This window comes from Eleutherodactylus coqui, chromosome 5 (genome assembly GCF_035609145.1).
Source record: "Eleutherodactylus coqui strain aEleCoq1 chromosome 5, aEleCoq1.hap1, whole genome shotgun sequence".
Taxonomy (NCBI): domain Eukaryota; kingdom Metazoa; phylum Chordata; class Amphibia; order Anura; family Eleutherodactylidae; genus Eleutherodactylus; species Eleutherodactylus coqui.
The window spans coordinates 138,714,010-138,740,226 of NC_089841.1; the positions used below are offsets into that span (position 1 = coordinate 138,714,010).

Genomic DNA, 26,217 nt, shown 5'->3' on the forward strand with positions numbered 1-26,217 from the left:
CTAACTCATATTAGGACTGAAAGCCCATGGCTAGATTACAACAACGGGGTGCTGCTCCAAGCAACCAGGAGAATGACTGTTTTAGGAAGGATAAGGAGTGCATAAAAGGCCTCACAGATTTTGGTAGTAGGGAGATTCTTTTATTAGATAGACAGTGTGGTCTGCTAAAGAGATTGTGAATGTCAAACAGTGTGCCATCAGGTGCTGGAGTGCAGTACATTGCTGATCGGATAGACGGGGTGGACCTGAAAAACCTAGCAGGAAGGGAAGGCTGAGATATACATAATTGTTATCTGTATTGCTCTATGGCTTCTTCCCACCCTGCTTGGGCTTGATTGTTAGTTCTCTGCCTATTTACACATAGGGAGAGACCTGTCAATCAAACTGAGCTATGCAGGAAGAAGCTGGGGGAAGGTCTGTCCGGTAGACACTTCTCCCCAAGCCCCACTTTTTTTGAAACTATTTCTCTGAAACATGACAGTATTAGCATATGAAGATCATAATAAATTAGTTTATATAAATTTATGTTTTAATTAACAGATATGCAGGGACATAAAAGCCATTAATAACACTTAAAGCAGTTTTAGGGTTCTCAAAATTAAGTTTAAGCCTCTTTTGAAAAAAAAAAAATAATTTAAGACAGGGTCTTATTTTCGGGGAAACAGTATTTCTTCAACCATAGACATGTGTTCATTGATTAGCTACTATAAAGAATGCAACGATGATCACTCAAAACGGTCACTCAAACTATTGTTTGAACAACTTTTGAGCGATTATCTAGCAGTGTAAATGGGGCTTTAGAACTTGCTTTGCCAATCTCCCATTGGGCCTGGACCTATTCTTTAGTTTATTGATTTGGTAATGGGAAACTATCTGGCATTGTTATTTGTACACTACACTGACATGCCAAACGTCAGCAAATAAGAATATGTAAAGAGTTAAGAGTATGATTAAAAGTGGTGTTAACTCAGGCTAAGGCTGGGAACACCCACACCTGTATAAGCTATGAAGTGTTATCTTGTGAGTGAGCTTGAACACTGGCCAGCATGCTCATGGCAAGGCTATTGGAATTTTCAGAGTTTGAACAAAACATGATAGATGGATGGGACATTCCATTTACAACGTTGTGCAGACATTCAACATTCCTCTATTCATAGTGTCACATGTGCAGCAGGAAAATGTGATAGAAGGCATTACCACCCACATTGGACAGAGCATTGGCTGCCCATGGGTTCCATTTGATCACTACTGGTGGTGTCTGGCTAGAACTATCCATGCGAACACAGAAGTCATATCCACATTCAATGTAGGAGGCCCCAATGTATATCCTGCAGGTCAGTGCAGCTTTTTTTTAGTTTCCATGGGATATGAGAGTAGAAGACCCACCAGAATGCCTCTGTTAACACTACAACACCAAACACAGCAACTAACCTAAGATCATAAGGTTGCTAACTGGACCCTAGAGCAGGGGTCCCCAACTCCAGTCCTCAAGGACCACCAACAGGTCATGTTTTCAGGATATCCTATAGTAAGAACACCTGTGGCAATGTCTGAGGCACTGACAATAATTACATCTCCTGTGCAACACTGAAGAAATCCTGAAAACGTGACCTGTTGCCGGTCCCTGAGGACTGGAGTTGGGGAACACTGTCCTAGAGGACTGGCAACATGTGTCATGGTCTGATGAGTCATGATACCAATTGTTTTTTAGGCTGATGGTGGGGTTTGTGTGTGGCACAGAATCCATAAAGCTATGGACCTCAGTTACCAACAAGACACTATGTAAGCTGGTGTTGGTTCCATAATAGAGTAGGGTGTGTTCTTATGGCAAAGGTTGGGGCCACTGGTCCAACTAAATAGGTCATTGACTGATGCCCGCTATGTTTCACAGCTTGACCACCATTCGCAACCCTTCATTGCCTTCCTGTACCCTCACAATGATGGGATATTCCAGTAGGATAATGCACCGTGTTTTTGGTCCAGAGTTGTCAAAAATTGGTTCAAGAAGCATTCTGGAGACTTCCTACAAATTATGTGGCCAGCACGTTTATCCAACAGAAGCCCAATCAAGCATTTATGTAATATGGTGGAGAGATCCAGTCACACCTGACATCCTGCACCTACATGTAACACAGAGCTGTGGGTGGCTATCCAGATAGCAAGGCTTAACATCCCTCTGGACATTGTCTGTCCACTTGTGGAATTGTTGCCATGCTGAGTTGCTGCACTTCGCTAGTCTAGAGGAGTTCCGACACAATATTAGTTTCTGCCCCGTGACTTCTGGCATGTCAATGTATAAAATTGTGTCATTTGGGCACTATAGGATGCACCATGCATGGGAAGGGGCATCAACAGAAGGTTCTGCATGGGCCACCATCCAGTCTAAGGCCTTTCTGGTCACATATAACCCATAACAACATTACTTGTTCATAACTCCTTGTAACAATACTGCAATTACTCCAATTATTATAATATTGAGTTGAACATGAACAATTGTAAATTATAATCCAAACTCGTAAAAAAATGCACAAAAGGGGTTTATCGTCCTGCCCATCATTAATTTTAGAATGCATTGTTTGCCTTAGTTGCCTTAAAATAATTGCATTTGTCTGTATGGCTGGAAAGCCACAACAGCTGTATAATTACAAATTTATTCTGCTTGTCAAAGAGATAAGAAGTAACAAGTGCCTGCACAATTATGCCCACACAGACCAATCTTAATACGAAAGGTTAAAATCTGCATGTGTACTAACCCAGAACAAGATATTCAACTGCAGCTAGACAGAAACAGAGGATCTATGAGGCTTGGCAGATTTCGTAGCCTGAAGACAAGTTTCTTTATTTAGGACTTGTTTTTCAGGCATAAAAGCCAATTTACACCTTCAGTTTAGGTTGTTTTGTCATACACAAACATAGCAATGCCATTCTGTTTACTAGATTTCTAATTGCAATATCCTCATAGCCTCCAAAAGCATAGAAATACCACCTCAAAGTATAAAATTGGTAAGATATAGTCTAAAACCTCAATGCTTTAAGATCTATTTACTTATTTGTATGGTAGTCAATTGGTTTTTGCATTCATTTAGCTAAAGGGTTAATTGGTTTAGCATTAGAGATGAGCGAGCATACTCATTTCGAGTAATTACTCGATCGAGCACCGCGATTTTCGAGTACTTCCGTGCTCGGGTGAAAAGGTTCGGGGGGTGCCGGGGGGCGGGGGGAGGCGTGGTGGAGCGGGGGGTAGCAGCGGGGAACAGGGGGGAGCCCTCTCTCTCTCTCCCTCTCCCCCCCCACTCCCCGCTGCAACCCCCCACTCACCCACGGCGCCCCCCGAATCTTTTCGCCCGAGTACGGAAGTACTCAAAAATCACGGCGCTCGGGCGAAAAAGGGGCGTGGCCGAGTAGATTCGCTCATCTGTATTTAGCATTCATTCACTTGAATATTGTTAATATTTAGAGATGAGCGAACCTACTCGGCCACGCCCCTTTTTCGCCCGAGTGCCGCGATTTTCGAGTACTTCCGTACTCGGGCGAAAAGATTCGGGGGGCGCCGTGGGTGAGTGGGGGGTTGCAGCGGGGAGTGGGAGGAGAGGGAGAGAGAGGGCTCCCCCCTGTTCCCCGCTGCTACCCCCGGAGCCCCCCGAATCTTTTCACCCAGAGGGAAGTACTCGAAAATCGCGGTGCTTGATCGAGTAATTACTCGAAACGAGTAGGTTCGCTCATCTTTATTAATATTCCTTAAGGGCTTATTTACCCAGGCATAGAGGAGTTGTGACAGAGATTCTCAGGCGCAACTCACATCGGACAACACATAGATGCTGGTCCGTGTGGTGTCCAAGCCCCGTAGACATTGGACATTGCATGTCTGAAAAAAAATTGCATGTTTGAAAAGCCACATTAAAGTCATTGGGTCCATGCACTGTCCATGTGCAGCCCATTGCAAATATGGACAGCACATGGATAAAATACATGGATGTTGGAATAAACCCTAAGAATAGGACAGATAAGAAGAAAGCTTTACTTTACAACTGATAAATGAATGGTTGCAAAATGTATCCTTGAATACTTTTTTTTGAAATATCATGTGGTGTCATCCATAATATACAAGCTCACTTCAGTCAACGGGAGGGTGAAGTCTACGATGAAATGGTGTTGGTGAAGTCTACTTTCAACCTCTTGAGGTGATAAAAATCACTGTGACTCTCCCCAGATTGCTTGTCACGTATCATGATGTTAAGTATAATATTGTTAAGCTTTTCCATAAATTTGCCAATACGCTATTTGTGTATCCTGTTTGTATCCTTTGGTCTTATGTGTCTCTTTTGATGATATCTTGGCATCTCATATGCCATTTTATCTCCATTGGTTTCGATTTTTTTCTATGTATATCCACTTTTTAGCATTTTAAGTAATCTTTATTTAGCCCATGTATGTGAACCCATTTGTTCTCGCCATAAAACATTCTTGAACTTAAAAAAAACCACAAAAACAAAATCTGACTTACTGGAGGAATCTAGAAATAACTTCAAATTTTTGGATTTCTTAAAGTATCCACCCTTTGCCTATATGTCAGCCTTGCATACTCTTAACATACGGTGGATCAATTTTTAAATTATAAGGTTGGAATATATTTCCATTCTTGGTGGTAAACCTCCCAGAGATGTTTCTGACTTGTGATGGGCTGTTTAAAACATTCGGTGCTTTCAAACTTCTGGAGGGTACTGCAAGTATGTAGCATGTTACACCTATAGATATAGACTGAATATACTGGATAAATGAGCACATAAAAGATTGTTCACATCAATATGGCATGAATGCTAGAGACACCATATGTAGACATGATTAAACACTCAGTAACCTCAAATTCTATGAACTAATTCCAGGGTAATTCGCAATCACAGAAAGGTTGTGTCAGTGCCATCAATTTCTGACCAGTAGGGAGCCAACTGATTTAGCACTGCATTCCCTTCAAGGCTCATCTCTGTACAGTGTCGCTCCCGGCCAACAGCTTTGCAGGGAATTGCAGCACGACCCAATTCACTTGTAAAAAACTTTAAAGGAGAGATAGTGCCAACATTACGCTGTAGCACCTTCAATTTCAGGATTGTGGAAGTCTTGGAAACTGACTCCACCAATCAGAAAGTGATCACATATCCAAGCAAAAAGCTATTCCTACTTTTGATGGGAATAGTGGCCATGTACAAGATTAATATGCTATGTAAGGTATGTCCATCTGTATATATACCTATGCCATTCAAGTCAAAAATCGGTGTGCATCAAAGCGTCACACAAGGGCACCTTTATAATGGTCAGTGCTGAATGATAAACAGGTGTAGAAATAACTGACTTAGAAGGTCTGTGCTAAAAATGGGCAGATGCTAATTGATGCCTATATGCTTGGCTATACATATGTGCCTATATTAGGTGTGCCACACCCGCACCAGATTTATACTGGGTGGGTGTGGGGCAAGCCCACAAACTTCGACTGGAGTACGGTTATGATCCCGAACGTTGTTACTCAGCAGACATAAGTCTATCAGAGAACCACATCAGGGTGAAGGTACACCAGTTTTTTTGTACATACGATTTTTTGGTCGCTTTTTCTTACTTTTTTTCTCAGAGATAGGGTGACCAAAAAAAGCTAAATTCTGGTGTTCTTTATTTTTTTAATTAATGCTCATCCTATGGGGTAAAGAATGCGTTACTGATGGATCAGACTATTACGGAAGCAACAATACCAAATATGTATTTTTGTTTTATTATTTAGATTCTTTTGTCATAAATATGGAAAAATGTTGTTGTTTTAAACTTTTTATTATTGGTTTTTTAATAATTAGTAAATCTTTATTGATTTTATTTATTTATTTTTTTTAGTCCCCAGATGGGTCAACTTGCGCTGCTTTGACTGCTTCTGCAGTGTGATGACATGCCAAAGCATATCATCATACTGCGCTAGGGCAGGAAGTGTATCAAGTCACCCCCACGGGCATGGTTTGATAGGCTTTCTGTCGGCCGTGATAGCCCTGGGGCCTTTCAGAAGGCCCTTGGCTGCCATGACACCTGCATGGCTCCCTGCGATTGCATCACAGGGGGCTATATGGGACCGTTTGGGGAATTTAAATGCCACTGTAAGAATTGACAGTGACATTTAAAGGCTTAACAGCTCCGATGAGCTGCGTGGCTTATCGGAGCTATTGCCGCCAGGTGCCGGCTGTAAGAAACAGTCGGCAACCAGAATGTATGGAGGAAGATCGCCATGCAATCTCTCTTCATATATACCCTGCAGCTGCAAGACGTAAAAACACTATAGGCCTGTCACTAAGGGGTTAAAGGTTTGCCTATAGCATAGTACAGTATACTTGGAAGACACCCCCTAATAGTGACCCCGTCGACAATCGCTCAGCAAACAAGAGCCAATAAGAGGGTATTCTCAAGGTGGCTGATGAGATTTTACTTATTCTAGTATTTGATTTAAGATTAAAAATATGATATAACAACAACATTACAGCGGTGTTTTTATTGTATCACACATGCACATCAATCTTGTCAGAAATGATGTTCATAAGAGGACTGCTATTTTCCTATACATTCAATGCTACAAGTTTCTAGGATAGCAGTTTTTATATATTATCAAAATTTATGAACACTAACATCCAAGAAATTTTGCTCTGCGGAATAAAAGTTTCTGTTTCCAGCAGCCTTGAAATTCACCGATACCCTGTTAAATGTACAATATACATAATGCAACTACTATTCATGCAATTGCCCAATGCATTGCTTAAAATGTCTCTAAGCCAGAGCACTTAGTACTGAGAAAATATCACACCCAAGTGAAGTACACAATTCTAGCTTGTCTCACCCAATTCGTTCTTGCTCCATCTCCTCCATCTTGGCAGCTCTTGCTATAACTCGGTTTATAACTTCTTTCTCTTCATCAGTTAGGTCTTCATGTTTTCTTTGCCGCTCACCCTGATTAGCTGGGTGTACAGACCAGCCAGCATCATGTCTGCAAAGACAAGCAGAAGATTTACCAGTCAACATATATTGAAATTTCACACATTTTTTAAATGATGTAAATACAAGCCGGCTTCACAGATGTTATTAAAACGTCATTACGCATACATCAGTAATTAAGAGTTACTAACTGTAGTTCTGAATGTGCAAAATAATTCAATAAGCCATTGATGAGATCAATATACAGATATACTACATGTTGTGTTTCTTAAACCGTTTGTGCTTATTGAATTTATAGCTATGTTTTGCAAACTAGTATATTATATTTATAGGTTTGTAGATGCAAATGCAGAACAGATACCTCAATTCTAAAATCTCCTTAGAAGAATTCATGATAAATTGACCAGCTGAGAATAAGTTTAATGCCAGACAGCCTATGATGAACCAGCCCCTGTAAACTAGGTCTGTTATGTCATGTGGAATGGTAGTTACAGTAGGTCCATGATGGATTAAATGTCTGGTTTTAGAAAACAAATCACAGCCATAGTTGCTGTACACCTGAGATTTTTGTGATCTGAAATAGATTTTGATCACTACGCTGGGCCAGGTAAAAACGTTTTGATGTGCGACTATCCATTTTCAATAATTGAGTTCACAGAAGGGCACAGAGTTGCATCCGAACCCACAGTATTCCCATGGACTGCAGCTGTAGCTTGGTAGATAAAATTGGAATGTCGTGTTACAAAAAGTCTCCATGTACTCTCAACCTTAGTACCATGCAAAACTTGATCTAATAGGTTTGACTTTTTTAGGTCATTGTCAGGTTGTTGGCTTTACTTGGAAAGTAATTTCTTCACCCCATCAACAGAAGGCCAAACCAAGTTACAGATCATTCAGCAGGTTATTGGTTTAACTTATGGCACTGCAGTGCCACAGAAAATCTATCATAAAGGGGCGTTCTAGTGATGTGACTTTTTTCAGTTTTTACCCATGGGTGAAAACTGATAGATAGGTGGGGGTCCAACTGCTGGGACCTCCAGCAATCCCAAGAGTGAGGTGTCTCATTTGCCCCATTTCAGGTCACTGCTCCATCACAACACTTACCAGAGTGATGTCATTTTGAATGGAGTGCTGGCTGCGCATGCGAGCTGTCGCTCCATTGACTTTAATAGGATTGCCGAAAATATCAGAGCCTATCGCTCGGCTATTTCTGTCAACCCTATTGAAATAAATGGATCGGCACTGCACATGCTTAGCCAGTGCTACATTCACCCTGGTTAGTGCTGCAATGCAGCAGTGACTCAAAATGGGGCAAACCCCCACTCTTAGGATCGCAGTGTGTCCCATCAGTCGAACCCCCACCGATCTATCAGTTTTCAGCCATCCAATGGATGGGTGAAAACTGAAAAAAACACCACATAACCTTTTAGAGACTAATCAGGAACACCAAGTCTTTCAGAAGACAGCTTTCTGAAATATCAAATCTTCTCATTGCCCTGTTCCGGAATGTCATTTTGATAATGGTAATACTAGTTAGGCTTCCTGAAATATTAGTCAGCAAAATCAGGAATAATTTTTGGAGATTATCATATTTCTCTACTGTCAGCATTTTAAGAACAGGTATGACTGGGATAAAGAGATATCTCAGGTCCTAAGTCATATTACATTGCATTTGGGGATCTATTCTTTTATGTTGGGGAAGAGGGTTGTGAACCCTTCCAAGCATAGTTGCCTGCAGCCAATATCTGGAGATATGCCCAAAGGTCTATATGCACATACAATGTATATGGTTTACTGTATAGCTTAGGTGTACAATATGGCCTAGAATAAGAAAGCTCTATTGTAGTTCAACACATTAATATTTAGGATGTTGCTTGGTTCTTTGTATTACTTTTTACCTATACAAATGACAGCATGTTCTGCATGGCAATTACTAGAGATGAGCGAACGTACTCGTCCGAGCTTGATACTCGGGCGAATATTAGCGTGTTCGGGATGCTCGGTACTCGTAACGAGCACCACGCGATGTTCTGGTTACTTTCAGTTTCCTCTCTGAGACATTAGCGCGCTTTTCTGGCCAATTGAAAGACGGGGAAGGCATTACAACTTCCCCCTGTGACGTTCAAGCCCTATACCACCCCCCTGCAGTGAGTGGCTGGGAGATCTGATGTCACCCGAGTATAAAAATCGGCCCCTCCCGCGGCTCGGCTCAGATGCCTTGTGAGTTAGCTGAGGGAAAGTGCTATCGTGCTGGAGCTGCTGTAGGGAGAGCGTTAGGAGTTAGTGTAGGCTTCAAGAACCCCAACGGTCCTTCTCAGGGCCACATCTAATAGTGCGCAGTACTGTGTTAGCACTGTATTTTTTATTTTTTTTTCAAAATTGGATCTGCAGAGCATTGCGCCCTGCAATAGGGACAGAAGTGGTGGTTAGGCAGGGAGAGTGTTAGCAGTGAGTGTAGGCTTCAAGAACCCCAACGGTCCTTTGTAGGGCCACATCTATCCGTGTGCAGTACTGTCCAGGCTGCTGTTAGCAGTGTTGCATTTTTTTTTTTTCTCAAAACCGGCTGTGCAGACCATTGCACCTGGCATTAATACTACAGGGACAGAATTGTGTAGGCAGGGCCAAAAGACATACATTATTCATTGAATAGACGCAGTGTGGCTTTTCCTTTAAAAAACAAAGGAAAAAATTCTATTTCGCCTGCCTCTGACAGTCCTCAGGGCTCTGGGTACGTGTGTGCTGCGTGCAGAACGTTAAAAAAAATCAGACGCAGCCAGCTATGTTTTACTGCAGGCTTGCGCCAATTTTTTTCCTGCATGGGAAATCCCTGATCTGCTGTAGCGAATAACTTTGCATCACTGCAGTTCTGTGACACATTTGCAGGGCCACAACACAGTTATTAAACTTAGTAGTATTCATTGAATACACGCAGTGTGGCTTGTCCTTTGAAAAACAAGGGAAAAAATTCTATTTTGGCTGCAGGCTTGCGCCAATTTCTTTCCTGGCTTGGAAATCACTGGTAATACAGCATGCTGAGGGGTAAGGGTAGGCCTAGAGGACGTGGACGCGGCCGAGGACGCGTAGGCCCAAGTGAGGGTGTGGGCACAGGCCGAGCTCCTGATCCAGGTGTGTCGCAGCCGACTGCTGCGCGATTAGGAGAGAGGCACGTTTCTGGCGTCCCCACATTCATCGCCCAATTAATGGGTCCACGCGGGAGACCTTTATTAGAAAATGAGCAGTGTGAGCAGGTCCTGTCGTGGATGGCAGAAAGTGCTTCGAGCAAGCTATCATCCACCCAGAGTTCTGCGCCGTCCAGTGCTGCAAATTCGAATCCTCTGTCTGCTGCTCCTCCTTTCTCCCAGCCTCCTCACTCCACTACAATGACACATGCTCAGGAGCGGGAAGACTCCCAGGAACTGTTCTCGGGCCCCTGCTCAGATTGGGCAGCAGTGGTTCCTCTCCCACCAGAGGAGTTTATCGTCACTGATGCACAACCATTGGAAAGTTCCCGGGGTCCGGGGGATGAGGCTGGGGACTTCCGGCAACTGTCTCAAGACCTTTCAGTGGGTGAGGAGGACGATGACGATGAGACACAGTTGTCTTGCAGTGAGGTAGTAGTAAGGGCAGTAAGTCCGAGGGAGGAGCGCACAGAGGATTCGGAGGAAGAGCAGCAGGACGATGAGGTGACTGACCCCACCTGGTTTGCTACGCCTACTGAGGACAGGTCTTCAGAGGGGCAGGCAAGGGCAGCAGCAGGGCAGGTTGCAAGAGGCAGTGCGGTGGCCAGGGGTGGAGGCAGGGCCAGACCGAATAATCCACCAACTGTTTCCCAAAGCGCACCCTCGCGCCATGCCACCCTGCAGAGGCCGAGGTGCTCTAAGGTCTGGCAGTTTTTCACAGAGACGCCTGACAACCGACGAACAGTGGTGTGCAACCTTTGTCGCGCCAAGATCAGCCGGGGAGCCACCACCAACAGCCTCACCACCACCAGCATGCGCAGACATATGATGGCCAAGCACCCCACAAGGTGGGACGAAGGCCGTTCACCGCCTCCGGTTTGCACCACTGCCTCTCCCCCTGTGCCCCAACCTGCCACTGAGATCCAACCCCCCTCTCAGGACACAGGCACTACCGTCTCCTGGCCTGCACCCACACCCTCACCTCCGCTGTCCTCGGCCCCATCCACCAATGTCTCGCACCGCACAGTCCAGCCGTCGCTAGCGCAAGTGTTGGAGCGCAAGCGCAAGTACGCCGCCACGCACCCGCACGCTCAATCGTTAACCGTCCACATAGCCAAATTTATCAGCCTTGAGATGCTGCCGTATAGGGTTGTGGAAACGGAGGCTTTCAAAGCTATGATGGCGGCGGCGGCGGCCCCGCGCTACTCAGTTCCCAGTCGCCACTACTTTTCCCGATGTGCCGTCCCAGCCCTGCACGACCACGTCTCCCGCAACATTGTACGCGCCCTCACCAATGCGGTTAGTGGCAAGGTCCACTTAACTACGGACACGTGGACAAGCACAGGCGGGCAGGGCCACTACATCTCCCTGACGGCACTTTGGGTGAATTTAGTGGAGGCTGGGACAGAGTCAGAGCCTGGGACCGCTCACGTCCTACCCACCCCCAGAATTGCGGGCCCCAGCTCGGTGGTGGTATGTTCGGCGGTGTATGCTTCTTCCACTAAAGCACCCTCCTCCTCAACCTCTGTCTCGCAATCTAGATGTGTCAGCAGCAGCAGGACGTCGCCAGCAGTCAGTGTCGCGCGGCGTGGCAGCACAGCGGTGGGCAAGCGTCAGCAGGCCGTGCTGAAACTACTCAGCTTAGGAGATAGGAGGCACATGGCCCACGAACTGCTGCAGGGTCTGACAGAGCAGACCGACCGTTGGCTTGCGCCGCTGAGCCTCCAACCGGGCATGGTCGTGTGTGACAACGGCCGTAACCTGGTGGCGGCTCTGCAGCTCGGCAGCCTCACGCACGTGCCATGCCTGGCCCACGTCTTTAATTTGGTGGTTCAGAGCTTTCTGAAAAGCTACCCACGCTTGTCAGACCTGCTCGTAAAGGTGCGCCGGCTCTGCACACATTTCCGCAAGTCCCACACGGACGCTGCCACCCTGCGCACCCTGCAACATCGGTTTAATCTGCCAGTGCACCGACTGCTGTGCGACGTGCCCACACGGTGGAACTCTACGCTCCACATGTTGGCTAGGCTCTATGAGCAGCGTAGAGCTATAGTGGAATACCAACTCCAACATGGGCGGCGCAGTGGGAGTCAGCCTCCTCAATTCTTTTCAGAAGAGTGGGCCTGGTTGGCAGACATCTGCCAGGTCCTTCGAAACTTTGAGTAGTCTACCCAGGTGGTGAGCGGCGATGCTGCAATCATTAGCGTCACCATTCCTGTGCTATGCATCTTGAGAAGTTCCCTGCAAACCATAAAGGCAGCCGCTTTGCGCTCGGAAACAGAGCCGGGGAAGACAGTATGTCGCTGGATAGTCAGAGCACCCTCCTGTCTATATCTCAGCGCGTTCAGGTGGAGGAGAAGGAGCATGAGGAGGATGAGGAGGAGGGGGAAGAGACAGCTTGGCCCACTGCTGACGGTACCCATGCTGCTTGCCTGTCATCATTTCAGCGTGTATGGCCTGAGGAGGAGGAGGAGGAGGATCCTGAAAGTGATCTTCCTAGTGCGGACAGCCATGTGTTGCGTACAGGTACCCTGGCACACATGGCTGGCTTCATGTTAGGATGCCTTTCTCGTGACCCTCGCGTTACACGCATTCTGGCCACTACGGATTACTGGGTGTACACACTGCTCGACCCACGCTATAAGGAGAACCTTCCCACTCTCATTCCCGAAGAGGAAAGGGGTTCAAGAGTGTTGCTATACCACAGGACCCTGGCGGACAAGCTGATGGTAAAATTCCCATCCGACAGCGCTAGTGGCAGAAGGCGCAGTTCCGAGCGCCAGGTAGCAGGGGAGGTGCGGAGATCGAGCAGCATGTACAGCCCAGGCAGTGCAACAGTCTTTAAGGGCCTGGACAGCTTTATGGCTCCCCAGCAAGACTGTGTCACCGCTCCCCAGTCAAGGCTGAGTCGGCGGGAGCACTGTAAAAGGATGGTGAGGGAGTACGTAGCCAATCGCACGACCGTCATCCGTGACGCCTCTGCCACCTACAACTACTGGGTGTCGAAGCTGGACACGTGGCCTGAACTAGCGCTGTATGCCCTGGAGGTGCTTGCTTGTCCTGCGGCTAGCGTCTTGTCGGAGAGGGTGTTTAGTGCGGCTGGGGGAATCATCACAGATAAGCGTACCCGCCTGTCAACCGACAGTGCCGACAGGCTAACACTCATCAAGATGAACAAAGCCTGGATTTCCCCAGACTTCTCTTCTCCACCAGCGGACAGCAGCGATACCTAAGCAATACGTAGGCTGCACCCGCGGATGGAAGCATAGTTCTCTCTCACCATCCAAAACGGGGACATTTCTGCTTCATCAATCTGTGTATAATATTCCTCCTCCTCCTCCTGCTCCTCCTCCTGAAACCTCACGTAATCACGCTGAACGGGCAATTTTTCTTAGGGCCACAAGGCTTACTCATATAATTTTTCTAAAAAATTTTTATATGTTTCAATGCTCCTAAAAGCTTTGGAACTTTAACTTGAACCAATTTTTCGTTAAACTGGGCTGCCTCCAGGCCTAGTTACCACTTAAGCCACATTAACCAAAGCGATTAATGGGTTTCACCTGCCATCTTGGTTGGGCATGGCCAATTTTTACTGAGGTACATTAGTACTGTTGGTACACCAATTTTTTTGGGCCCTCACCTACAGTGTAATCATAGCAATTTCTATGTTCTTCGCCTGCACTCATGGTACAGAAAGGTGTGTGGGGTTGGCCTACACTTTAGCTACATAAATGTAACTTGGGCCTTGGCTATACTGCAGCTACTGAAATGGAACTAAGACTGCGCTCCCACTATACTGCTGCTTCGGAATTGTTCCTGGGGCCTGTGTAGGCTGCTACTATTACTTAAATGGAACTTAAACTATGCTCCTCCTATACTGCTGCTTCGGAATTGTTACTGGGGCCTGTCTTGAGTGCTACCATTACTGAAATGGAACTAATACTGTGCTCCCCCTATAATGCTGCTAGTGATATGTTAGTGGGGCCTGTCCTAATGCTACGGCTGAAATGTTACGAATTCTGGGCTCTGCCTATACCGCTGCTAATGGTATGTCTCTGGGGTGTGGAAACAGAGGCTTCCCAAAGACATGATGGCGGCGAGGCCATTTCCCACCAACGCGGTTACTGTTAAGGTGCATATAACCACGGACACGTGGAGAGGACACGTAGTGCCTCAAAAACATCCCCCTCCTCCTCCAACAATGAAAACATTCTTGGCAAATGCCTTTGCATTGGTTCGTCTGGTGGCAGTCCAAGAATTTCACTTTTACCGACACAACAAGAGAGCCCCCCCACCATCCCCCCGCCACGGCCCACTTAATCCTGGCCACATTCCGAAAACCAACAAAATACAACCGTGCTACTAGGTCCGCAGTCCCCACCACATTACCACCAACACGGTTACTGTTAAGGTGCATATAACCACGGACACGTGGAGAGGACACGTAGTGCCTCAAAAACATCCCCCTCCTCCTCCAACAATGAAAACATTCTTGGCAAATGCCTTTGCATTGGTTCGTCTGGTGGCAGTCCAAGAATTTCACCTTTACCGACACAACAAGAGAGCCCCCCCCACCATCCCCCCGCCACGGCCCACTTAATCCTGGCCACATTCCGAAAACCAACAAAATACAACCGTGCTACTAGGTCTGCAGTCACCATCACATTACCACCAACGCGGTTACTGTTAAGGTAATATAACCACGGACACGTGGAGAGGACACGTAGTGCCTCAAAAACATCCCCCTCCTCCTCCAACAATGAAAACGTTCTTGGCAAATGCCTTTGCATTAGTTCGTCTGGTGGCAGTCCAAGAATTTCACCTTTACCGACACAACAAGAGAGCCCCCCCACCATCCCCCCGCCACGGCCCACTTAATCCTGGCCACATTCCGAAAACCAACAAAATACAACCGTGCTACTAGGTCCGCAGTCACCACCACATTACCACCAACGCGGTTACTGTTAAGGTACATATTACCAGTCTGACTGGGGCATACAGACACCTTGACAGAATGAATAGTGTGTGGCACATAGGTTCCCCATTGCTATGCCCACGTGTGCAGCTCCTGATGGAGGTGGCACAGGATTGGATTTCTCATTGCTTCTGTACAGCATTGCGGGCTATCGCCCTACCACTTTTAAAGAGGGTCGCTGCCTAGCCGTGCCAATCCTCTGCACTGTGTGCCTGCAGTTCCTCCTCATGGCAGACGCACTTATAAATAGACATGAGGGTGGTGTGGCATGAGGGCAGCTGAAGGCTGCGCAGGGACAGTTTGGTGTGCGCTGTGGACACTGTGTCGTGCAGGGGGGAGGGGGGTTGGGCAGCATGTAACCCAGGAGAAGTGGCAGCGGAGTGTCATGCAGGCAGTGATTGTGCTTTGTTGTAGCTAGTGTGGTGCTTAGCTAAGGTATGCATTGCTAATGAGGGCTTTTCAGAAGTAAAAGTTGTTGGGAGGGGGGGGGCCCCACTCTTGCCGGTATTGTGGCTTAATAGTGGGACCTGTGAACTTGTGATGCAGCCCAACATGTAGCCCCTCGCCTGCCCTATCCGTTTCTATGTCGTTCCCATCACTTTCTTGAATTGCCTAGATTTTCACACATGAAAACCTTAGCAAGCATCGGCGAAATACAAAAATGCTCCGGTCGCCCATTGACTTCAATGGGGTTCGTTACTCAAAACGAACCCTCGAGCATCGCGATAAATTCGTCCCGAGTAACGAGCACCCGAGCATTTTGGTGCTCGCTCATCTCTAGCAATTACACATTTTAAATGAGGAATACTTTACATATTCGAGCTGTCCCTGGCAGATCTTTAATGTGTATATAATACACAGCATTGTTCTCTGGGTCATAGTTGATATGTACTTAGTAGCATCTATAAGTCTTCATATTCATATTACCCAAATTTGACATGATCTCAACTCTATTCAATTTTTAAATACGTCTAATGTACCTTCTATTGAATTAACCAAAGGTAAAGCAATATTTTTCAGCCTGACCTGAAACATTAAACTTGCCCTCAGCATCTATTATTTCCACTTCCTAAGTAAGATCTGCAAGCATGAAAATGGTTGTTGACATTTGAAAGGGAATGAATCTAAAGGATTCTGTGCAACAATGCATTTCTTTCCAGCCCAGGCCTTATCTACTTATTTATATTTAATCACTTCAATTACATACAATTATTATCGCAATTATTATATGTGTATATCAAGATCAGTGATTAGGGAAACTGGCTGCAGAAGGAGTCTTTCCCCATCAGGTATGGACATACCATATGTGGATCCTATGCTGCACAGGGACCTAGTAGGTAAAGAGGCCCATTGCCACCTAAAAGTAACTCCCTACTGTCTACTAGGTTGCATGTATCAAATTGAGCTACTGAATTTCATCAGAAAAGAAAAATGCAAATAGAGGACGACACCTGATAAAGTGCATTTCAAAATCGTTAGCTCTAGCTCTGATCCACTAAGTTCTAGGAAATGGTCGTTCACCCTAGACAATAAAATAAGGGACAACAATGACCATGAAATCCACATGAGGTACAAGGTGACTGCTATACACAATGTTCCAGCCTAGGCTTCCCTCAGACGAAGACTGTTGTTGTCAGATATCCGGGAAAGTGATGTGAAAGAACATCTAAGTTGGCAATGTAGCATAAAGCTGATTTTTATTTCAGTGCTGGAGACAGGCAACATGTTTCAAGTTTGAACAGAACTCTTCAGATTAGTCATCCATTCATCCATGGATGACTGACCTAACGAAGAGTTCTATTGGAACTCTTTGCCTGTCTCGAGTTCTGAAATAAAAATCCGTTTTACACTTTCCTTCCTGGTTCCCTGGTGTGCACTGATGGGAGCTTCTACAGTGTTTCTCAAATTTCATAGGTGACAATTACTGGCAGATCGTTTGACATATATAACGGAGGAACTCTATGATAATGTATCAAGAGCTAGGAATCCATATACACAGCTTAGACAGATACCCTACTATCTGTGCCCATCTCCGAAGACCTAACGTGAAGCTCCCAGGCCCCGATGCAAAACTCGTAACAGGGCCCCCAACTATAATGCTTTACTTATAGTATGGGGTTCCCTATATGGAGAAGAGAGGCGTTATGGGCCCCCTAAGGCTCCTGGGCCCGGGTGCAACCGCATCCCCTGCATCCTCTATAGTTACGCCCCTGCCCATCTCTAACCTGCACGGCTGTCTCCAACAAGCCTCACTCATCACTCAGCCAAAATTAAAATCCTCCAGACTGACAAACACTACAGCATGTTTATCTTTGGTCTACATTTATAATTCGCTTCTAGGTTTCACAATCCTTTCATTATTAAGGGAAGTCACTGTAAGAACAAACTCTATAGCATGCCATGTTTGCATATAGCTGTAATATAGTAAAAAAAAATACAAATTTAAAATGAATGTATCCATGAATTACATCATTTTGAAACAGACATTCATGAGATGCACAATGTCATTCAGTAGTAACATGAATTTTATGTGTAATTATCACAATTATCCTTCCTGTTCGTGAAACAGAATGAAATGTTGCTACAGAACTTCCCTGTTGCATTAGCAGGCAATTATAAGATCTGGGTTATCATTATTTTCTCAGCCTCATTACTTCCACAAAAAAAACATCTGTGTCTTGTCATAAAAAATGCCATTGTGCCTTTTTCGAGTCACTATGGCCCACTCGTCGAGTGGTATTCTACAAAGGTCTTCTCATCGAGTGGTATTCTTCAAACATGAGTGATGTGTAATCCCTACATGCTCAAACGTAGCCAAGTCCAAAATTACTATGATTGACTGTAGTCCCACAATTCTTATTGTACATTATATTAATCATACTCTGCTCTCAAAAGGATATTCTGATATCAGCAATAAAGCTTATACTTCATATAATGAAAAGCTATACTTTCTGTACCAATTAATCACAATTTTCCCATTTTCTGCTTGCAGTCAAAGGGGACTTTCCTCAGATACTTCCAGGGATAAATATTTGTCTTGGTTATGTGATGGTCACACAGATGCTCGACTCATTACAAGACAGAGCTCTTCTAAAACGATCTAAAAAAGCTCTGCACCTTTGTGATCATCGAACGGGACATAAATTCAATGGTATCAATTTGTCATATTCTTACTTAGCCAAAATAGGACTGTATGGCATAATTTACACTGAAGTATATAAAAAGTAGGTAACGAAGTAGTTGTTAGGCACCAGAAGCCCCTATTTAAGGGAGAGGTACTGTAAGGGTTGTGCTGGCTGGGATCTGTTGTACCACATAGGTTTCTAGCAGCACAGCCCCACAGATGTGGAATGACTAAGCTGGCTGGGTGTGGTTCTCTCTTGATAGCCTCTCTGTCCTGGGTCTATTTTCTGGCCTCCTGTTTGTATGAGGCTTCCTGCAAATCAGCATCTGCTCTTACGTTTAGTTTCTGTCAGTTTCATGTCAGTTTGCCCTCGCTCTGTCCTACAGTTGCCTGTGTAGCTTGCTGTGTGTTTTGGTGTCTGGTTCCCTTGTCCGTGCAGCTTGCTGTGTTCTGTGTGCCAGTCTGTTTTGGTTCCATGTATTAACCCTTCAGGGATAGTCAGAACTTAGGTTCCAGCACGGGGCTGCCTTTATCGAGGCTATCACTCAGATTATAGGTAGGGTCCTGCCATTCTTCCTGCAGCTTGGGGTCAGTTGTCTTGCTAGTGTAGAGACCCACAAGACAACGAGGAGCCTTGTAGTGGCTCGCAGGTTTAAGTGACTTGGTCAATCCATGAACCAATACCTCGTACTTTCATAGCATTTCCATCTGATATGTGTCCTGGTATGCAAGGTGAGTGTTTGGTTCCTGTTGGCTGTCTATATCTCGGGTAACTTTTGTGTGGGCCCAGTGCTCACTTGCCCACACGAATGTAACAGTAGTTCAAACTCAAGTGTCTAGGAATCAGTGGCAGATTATAATACAGGGTGTTTGGGCAGCTACCCAGGGGACAACTGGTCACCTAAAGTACCCAAAGATTTGATGCATATTGTTGATTTCTGACAGTTTTTTGCAAAAATTCACAGCAGAAACCTCAACAAAACTGCATTTTGCAAGGATCCCTGGCACACATGGGCATGTAATCAACATGGATATTCTGCACATGGTTATCAATAGTATCTGTGCATGTGGGAAACTTACAGACAGTCAGTTAATCAAGTATAAAGAGTCCGTCACACGATAATTTTCTTGGAATCTACAGTATTTCCAATATTTATTAGACATAGGACAACAAATCTAGGGCCTAGTCAAGGTGATTAGTGGGTTAGTACAGCCTGAGTATTGTACTAGAAGTTGTGATACATCTGAATGTTATCAAAGAATTAGGCTGTTACAGCATGGTAACAAGGAGAATAGCCTGGATGTCTTACTTAGGCTATACTAAACCCTGATTTTATTATCATAGGTCTAATAAATGTTGACTATACATTAAAAAAATTATAATGTGTGTACACAAAAGGTGTGTCTGCACAAGGACCTACACAGATAAAGTCATATGACTATATCTGTGCAGGCCCTGAAGTCGGAAAGGCTCCACAGAGGAGGAGAATGTAAGATGCTGTATAAGTGTATGGGATCTATTTTGGGGTCAGTGTTTATGTGTCTGGTCTCGATCTATATTAATTTAGGGGTTCTAATCTGGTGTCTGGATTTAAGGGTTCTGAATTTATTTAGGTGGTCTGGTTTGGGAACTGTATTTATTTTTGGGTCTGGTTGAAGATCTGTTCTGGGGTTTCTATTTGTGTACAGAAGTCAGGTATAGAAACTATAGTACTTTAGGGGGGGTTGGTTTGTATTTGTTTGGCTCTGCTATGCAGTCTGTTTATTTTGGAACATTATCTCAAGTCTCAATTTAGGGGTCTGGTATGAAGTTTGAATTGATTTGTGTTATCATAAAGGCTAGTGACAGATGCAGAAGTAAGAGACCAAAGATGTGTAATGAGAAAAGTCTACATTGGTCAGCAGAAGTCTTCAGGTGGTCTGGGTTGGATAGAGAAGAACAGACAATAAAACATCTAAAATCAGAGAAGAAATCACCTGTGATTCTCTACATTTATAGATGAGCTGTCATCTCTCCTACATGTCTATTTTAGTAAATACTTGAATTTTATTTTTAAAAAAGTCTCTGTTTTACCCAAGCCTATTCAACAATTACCATTCCCCTTGTCAACAGGATGCATCCCTACATAGTCTGATACTGTCAGTAATAATTGGACAATATTAGACTTTTGACAAGGTGAATGGGCTCAGTTGTCAATGTTAGCACAGAAAGGTGGTTTTGACAACAGCTGGTAGAGAAGGAGGGCAAATTTGGAGAACAACCCAGGGCCTAAAGTTTCCTTAATCCTCCACTGCTTGGAGTAGTTTAATAAAAAGTCTGACTGTTGAAAGCGTTGGTTAAATATCTGTGATAAACAGCTCAGAGACAAGAGATTGCCTCTCATCTCAGATCTGACAATAGACTTCACACAAAAATTCTTGTCTGAGTATTGAGCAAAGCTGTAGTACACCACTACTATTGTGTGTATCATTAAAATAGTAAAACATGCTGAGAGGTAATTTTTACTGCATAATTCAATAATATATAGGTGAATATAGAGATTGTGAGCCCCAAAAGGGGGACAGAACCCAATATCAAATGATGTAAAGTGCTATGTAATACGCATGTGCTATATAAAGGTAATTATTAATAATAAGTCTTGCCTTTACATGTTTGCCTATAGATTATATAGTCCAGTGTGTAAATAGTTGGCAAAAAAATTAGACTTCTCTCCAATGGGCTCATAAAAGTCATGTTTCAATACAAGATCCCCTATCATTTCCTAATCAGAATATTAAGAAAGGCTATCAATACAATGGAGCAGTGAATTCTTTAGAGATTATTGTAATGCATACAATATCTTGAGTTGCATTTTGATGAGATGGATTCTCTTTTCATGATAGGTTTGTGCACTTGACATCACATCAAATTATTAATTTTGAGACAAATGGTTCATCCAAATACTAGAATGTTGGGGCATATAATTTCAAAGATCCTGAGGCTGCATTTGCCTCTTTCTATCAGACTCACATGTATGGTTCTAATGTGCTGGCAGCAAAGTTACATCTAGTTGCATATTTTTTCCTTTTATATAACAATCAAAATGTGGTTAATCATGGGTCCCTTACGAGAGTCTGAAGAAACAATGTGGAACGAGCATCCTGCAGACCATAAAGGTTTGATAAATCCATGTACCTACTCCCTGCACCTGTTTCATTACATTAGAAGATATACTGTGGAGGCAATTCTGTTTATGGCACTCGTATATTCTCTTTGTTACTTGTAGCTATCTACAGTATATGTTCTATGTTTATTCATGGTTAATGTTAATGCTGTAATTGTAAACCATATATTATATGTAACTGGTTTCTAACCATTTCTGATATACCTTCAGTAGCCACAGTACTTTATTAGATATTCATTTCTAGTAATAAGTTCTTTGTCTTCAGAACATCCTTCATACAATAAAATTTTAATGAGGCATGGGGAACACTTCTTAAGAGGTTCTGGTTCATGTTGACATTATAGAATCATGTAATTGGAGATCTGATGACTGCCAATTTGACTCTCGTTGAAGCACACCCCAAAGGTGCCCAGTGGCAACTTTATCAGCATGTAAATGAGCCTCCAGCAGCTGTTTGCAAATCCCAGCATGTGGTCTGGACTTTGCACTCAGTTGCCTTGTCTTCCCATGGGCTGCCTCAGGCTGTCAGCTGAATGCAATGTAATCAGCTACTCCCATGGAGAGCACAGCATGCGGTCCCTGCTATACCTCTTCAGCTGAACAATGCTTTTTATGCTCACCTAAAAATCATCGTTCAGCCGAACAGTGAAAGATGGGAGGGTTTACACACAATGATTATTGCTCAAAAGCCATAATTTGAACGACTTTTGAGTGATAATCATTGCGTGTAAATGGGGTTTGAGAGAGATTCTTAACAAATGTCTAGATAGATAAAAATCTCCCATGATCACTACGTCTGTTTTTTTTGAGAACTTGGCCATCTGCTGAAGAAAAAGTTCATCTATATCTTCTGCTTGTCCAGAAGGCCTATAGTAAATGCTTACAATGGTGTTTTTTGTGTTGTCCTCTCCTTGTGTTCGTATCCAGTTTGTACAAAACTATCATTCTGTAGAAACTCTGTGGAGGTATAAGCCTTCCTAACATATAATGCAATATCTCCTCTTTTATTAGGTCTGTTTTTTATTAAAAAAAAGGTTGTATTCTTCAAGCCTTGTATTCAAAACATGTGTATCATCCCACCAAGTTTCCATGATGCCTATGACATCATATTTCTCTTCCTGCGTTAGGAGCTCCAATTCCCTTTGTTTGTTTTCTATGCGCTGTGCATTTGCGTAGAAACATTTTAGTTTGTGATCAGTGTTTCTTGCTCCTCTACTTTCCTTCTGAACTTTTTATCTTTGTTCTTTCTTTCCCCTTCTAGTAGCAAGATTTTCAAATGTATTCATTAGTTGTATATTTTTATCTGAACTCTCACTTTCCTTCCTATATTGTTTTAGTGTAAAGCTCTCCTGATGAGTGTAGCAAGGCACCTGCCAAATATATGCTTGCCTGTCTTTGCAAGGTGCAACCTTTCTCTAGCAAGGAGTCCATAATACAGGCAATTCACTCCATGGTCTAGAAATTCAAATCTTTGTGGATGGCACCATCGATGTAGTCAGTTGTTAACATCTAGAATACTGTTCCATGGCCATCCACTGGGAGGATGGATGAGAAGACCATATGTGCTCCTAGTACCTTCACTTTCTTGCTGAGGTCTACAAAGTCTCTGCATAAAGTTGCAAAGTCCTTTCTTGCAATGTCATTTGTCCTACATATATCAGCACTAGAGATGAGCGAGCGTACTCGTCCGAGCTTGATGCTCGTTCGAGTATTAGGGTGTTCGAGATGCTCGTTACTCGAGACGAGCACCACGCGGTGCTCGACTCCATTACATTTCTTTCCCTGAGAAATGTGCACGCTTTTCTGGCCAATAGAAGCACAGGGAAGGCATTACAACTTCCTCCTGTGACATTCCAGCCATATCCCACCCCCCTGCAGTGAGTGGCTGGGGAGATCAGATGAAAACCGAGTATTTAAATCTGCCCTGCCCGTAGCTCGCCACAGATGCACGCTGAGAGAGATCAGGGACAGTGCTGCTGATGCTGCTGCTGCTATAGGGAGAGTGTTAGGTTTAATTTCAGTCTTCAAGAACCCCAATCGTCCTTCTTAGGGCCACATCTGACCGTGTGCAGTACTGTTGAGGCTGCTTTTAGCAGTGTTGCACATTTTTTTTTTGTATATTGGGCGTGCAGATCATAGCGTCCTCAGTCTGCAGTCATTTTACAAAGTATAGGGGCAGTACTGGTGAGGCAGGGACAGTGAAAAAGGTGAAAGAGATATACTGTCTATATAGGTAGTGGGCTTTTTCAAAAACATACTATATTTGGGCTGCCTGTGACCTTCTTCAGTTTACTGCGTGTCTGCTGGGGGTAGTAGACGCTAATTAATACCCAGCTAAGCGTTACAGCAGGCTTGCGCATAATTGTTTCCTGGCTCCGCTGTGCGTTCCGTAACATCATTGTCGTCATCCCACCACAGGGAAACAGTACACATTATATCGGCTGCATGCGGTGTCTCTGGTTTTTCACCTCACCATTTTAAAAAATTGAGGCAAAATACTTAAGGCCTACCACTGGGCTTCGTCCACTTCATTGGTTCTGCACTGTGAATTTCAGCAGCTCAGTCATACGCACCTAGGTCTCACTACAGGCTTGCGCATAATTGTTTCCTGGCTCCGCTGTGCGTTCTGTAAGCGAAGTCAGCCTCCAACCACAGGCCAATAAGCGGCACATTTAATTACAGCGTTCTGTTTCTGCTCTACTCGTAATACACCATGCTGAGGGGTAGGGGTAGGCCTAGAGGACATGGACATGGGCGAGGACGTGGAGGCCCAAGTCAGGGTGTGGGCACAGGCCGAGCTCCTGGTCCAGGTGTATTGCAGCCGACTGCTGCGAGATTAGGAGAGAGGCAAGTTTCGAGGATCCCCAGATTCATCTCACAATTAATGGGCATATGCGGTAGACCTTTATTAGAAACTGAGCGGTGTGAGCAGGTCCTGTCGTGGATGGCAGAGAGTGCATCCAGCAATCTATCGACCACACAGTCTTCTACGCCATCCACAGCTGCAACTCTGAATCCTCTGGCTGCTGCTCCTCCTTCCTCCCAGCCTCCTCACTCCATGAAAATGACACATTCTGAGGAGCAGGCAGACTCCCAGGAACTGTTCTCGGGCCCCTGCCCAGATTCGGCAGCAATGGTTCCTCTCCCACCGGAGGAGTTTGTCATGACCGATGCCCAACCTTTGGAAAGTTCCGGGGGTCCGGGGGATGAGGCTGGGGACTTCCGGCACTGTCTCAAGAGCTTTCAGTGGGTGAGGAGGACGATGACGATGACGAGCGCACAGAGGATTCGGAGCAAGAGCCGCTGGACGATGAGGTGACTGACCCCACCTGGTGTGATAAGCCAACTGAGGACCGGTCTTCAGAGGGGGAGGCAAGTACAGCCACAGGACAGGCTGGAAGAGGCAGTGGGGTGGCCAGGGGTAGAGGCAGGGCCAGACCGAATAATCCACCAACTGTTTCCCAAAGCGCCCCCTCGCGCCATGCCACCCTGCAGAGGCCGAGGTGCTCTAAGGTGTGGCAGTTTTTCACTGAGAGTGCAGACGACCGATGAACTGTGGTGTGCAAGGTTTGTCGCGCCAAGATCACCCGGGGAGCCACCACCATCAGCCTGCGCAGGCATATGATGGCCAAGCACCCCACAAGGTGGGACGAAGGCCGTTCACCGCCTCCGGTTTGCACCACTGCCTCTCCCCCTGTGCCCCAACCTGCCACTGAGATCCAACTCCCCTCTCAGGACACAGGAACGACTGTCTCCCAGCCTGCACCCACACCCTCACCTCCGCTGTCCTCGGCCCCATCCAGCAATGCCTCTCAGCGCAGCGTCCAGCCGTTGCTAGCGCAACTGTTTGAGCGCAAGCGCAAGTACGCAGCCACGCACCCGCACGCTCAAGCGTTAAACGTGCACATAGCCAAATTGATCAGCCTGGAGATGCTGCCGTATAGGCTTGTGGAAATGGAGGCTTTCAAAAACATGATGGCGGCGGCGGCCCCGCGCTACTCGGTTCCCAGTCGCCACTACTTTCCCCGATGTGCCGTCCCAGCCCTGCACGACCACGTCTCCTGCAACATTGTACGCGCCCTCACCAACGCGGTTACTGCCAAGGTCCACTTAACAACGGACATGTGGACAAGCACAGGCGGGCAGGGCCACTATAGTTCCCTGACGGCACATTGGGTGAATTTAGTGGAGGCTGGGACCGAGTCAGAGCCTGGGACCGCTCACGTTCTACCCACCCCCAGAATTGCGGGCCCCAGCTCGGTGGTGGTATCTGCGGCGGGGTATGCTTCCTCCACTAAACCACCCTCCTCCTCCTCCTCCAACGCAACCTCTGTCTTCCAATCAAGATGTGTCAGCAGCAGCAAGTCGCCAGCAGCACAGCGGTGGGCAAGCGTCAGCAGGCCGTGCTGAAACTACTCAGCTTAGGAGAGAAGAGGCACATGGCCCACGAACTGCTGCAGGGTCTGACAGAGCAGACCGCTGGCTTTCGCCGCTGAGCCTCCAACCGGGCATGGTCGTGTGTGACAACGGCCGTAACCTGGTGGCGGCTCTGCAGCTCGGCAGCCTCACGCATGTGCCATGCCTGGCCCATGTCTTTAATTTGGTGGTTCAGCGGTTTCTGAAAAGCTACCCACGCTTGTCAGACCTGCTCGGAAAGGTGCGCCGGCTCAGCACACATTTCCACAAGTCCAACACGGACGCTGCCACCCTGCGCACCCTGCAACATCGGTTTAATCTGCCAGTGCACCGACTGCTGTGCGACGTGCCCACATGGTGGAACTCTACGCTCCACATGTTGGCCAGGCTCTATGAGCAGCATAG

General features: G+C 45.5%; 1 protein-coding gene across 1 annotated transcript in view; it reads right to left on the minus strand.

Moving 5' to 3' along the window:
* Positions 1-26,217, minus strand: part of RPH3A (rabphilin 3A) — a 248,315-nt gene that overhangs the window by 146,096 nt on the left and 76,002 nt on the right. The window contains exon 3 of the mRNA XM_066601920.1: positions 6,860-7,006. Coding sequence (XP_066458017.1) covers positions 6,860-7,006 — 147 coding nt within the window. The remainder of the gene's footprint in view (positions 1-6,859; positions 7,007-26,217) is intronic.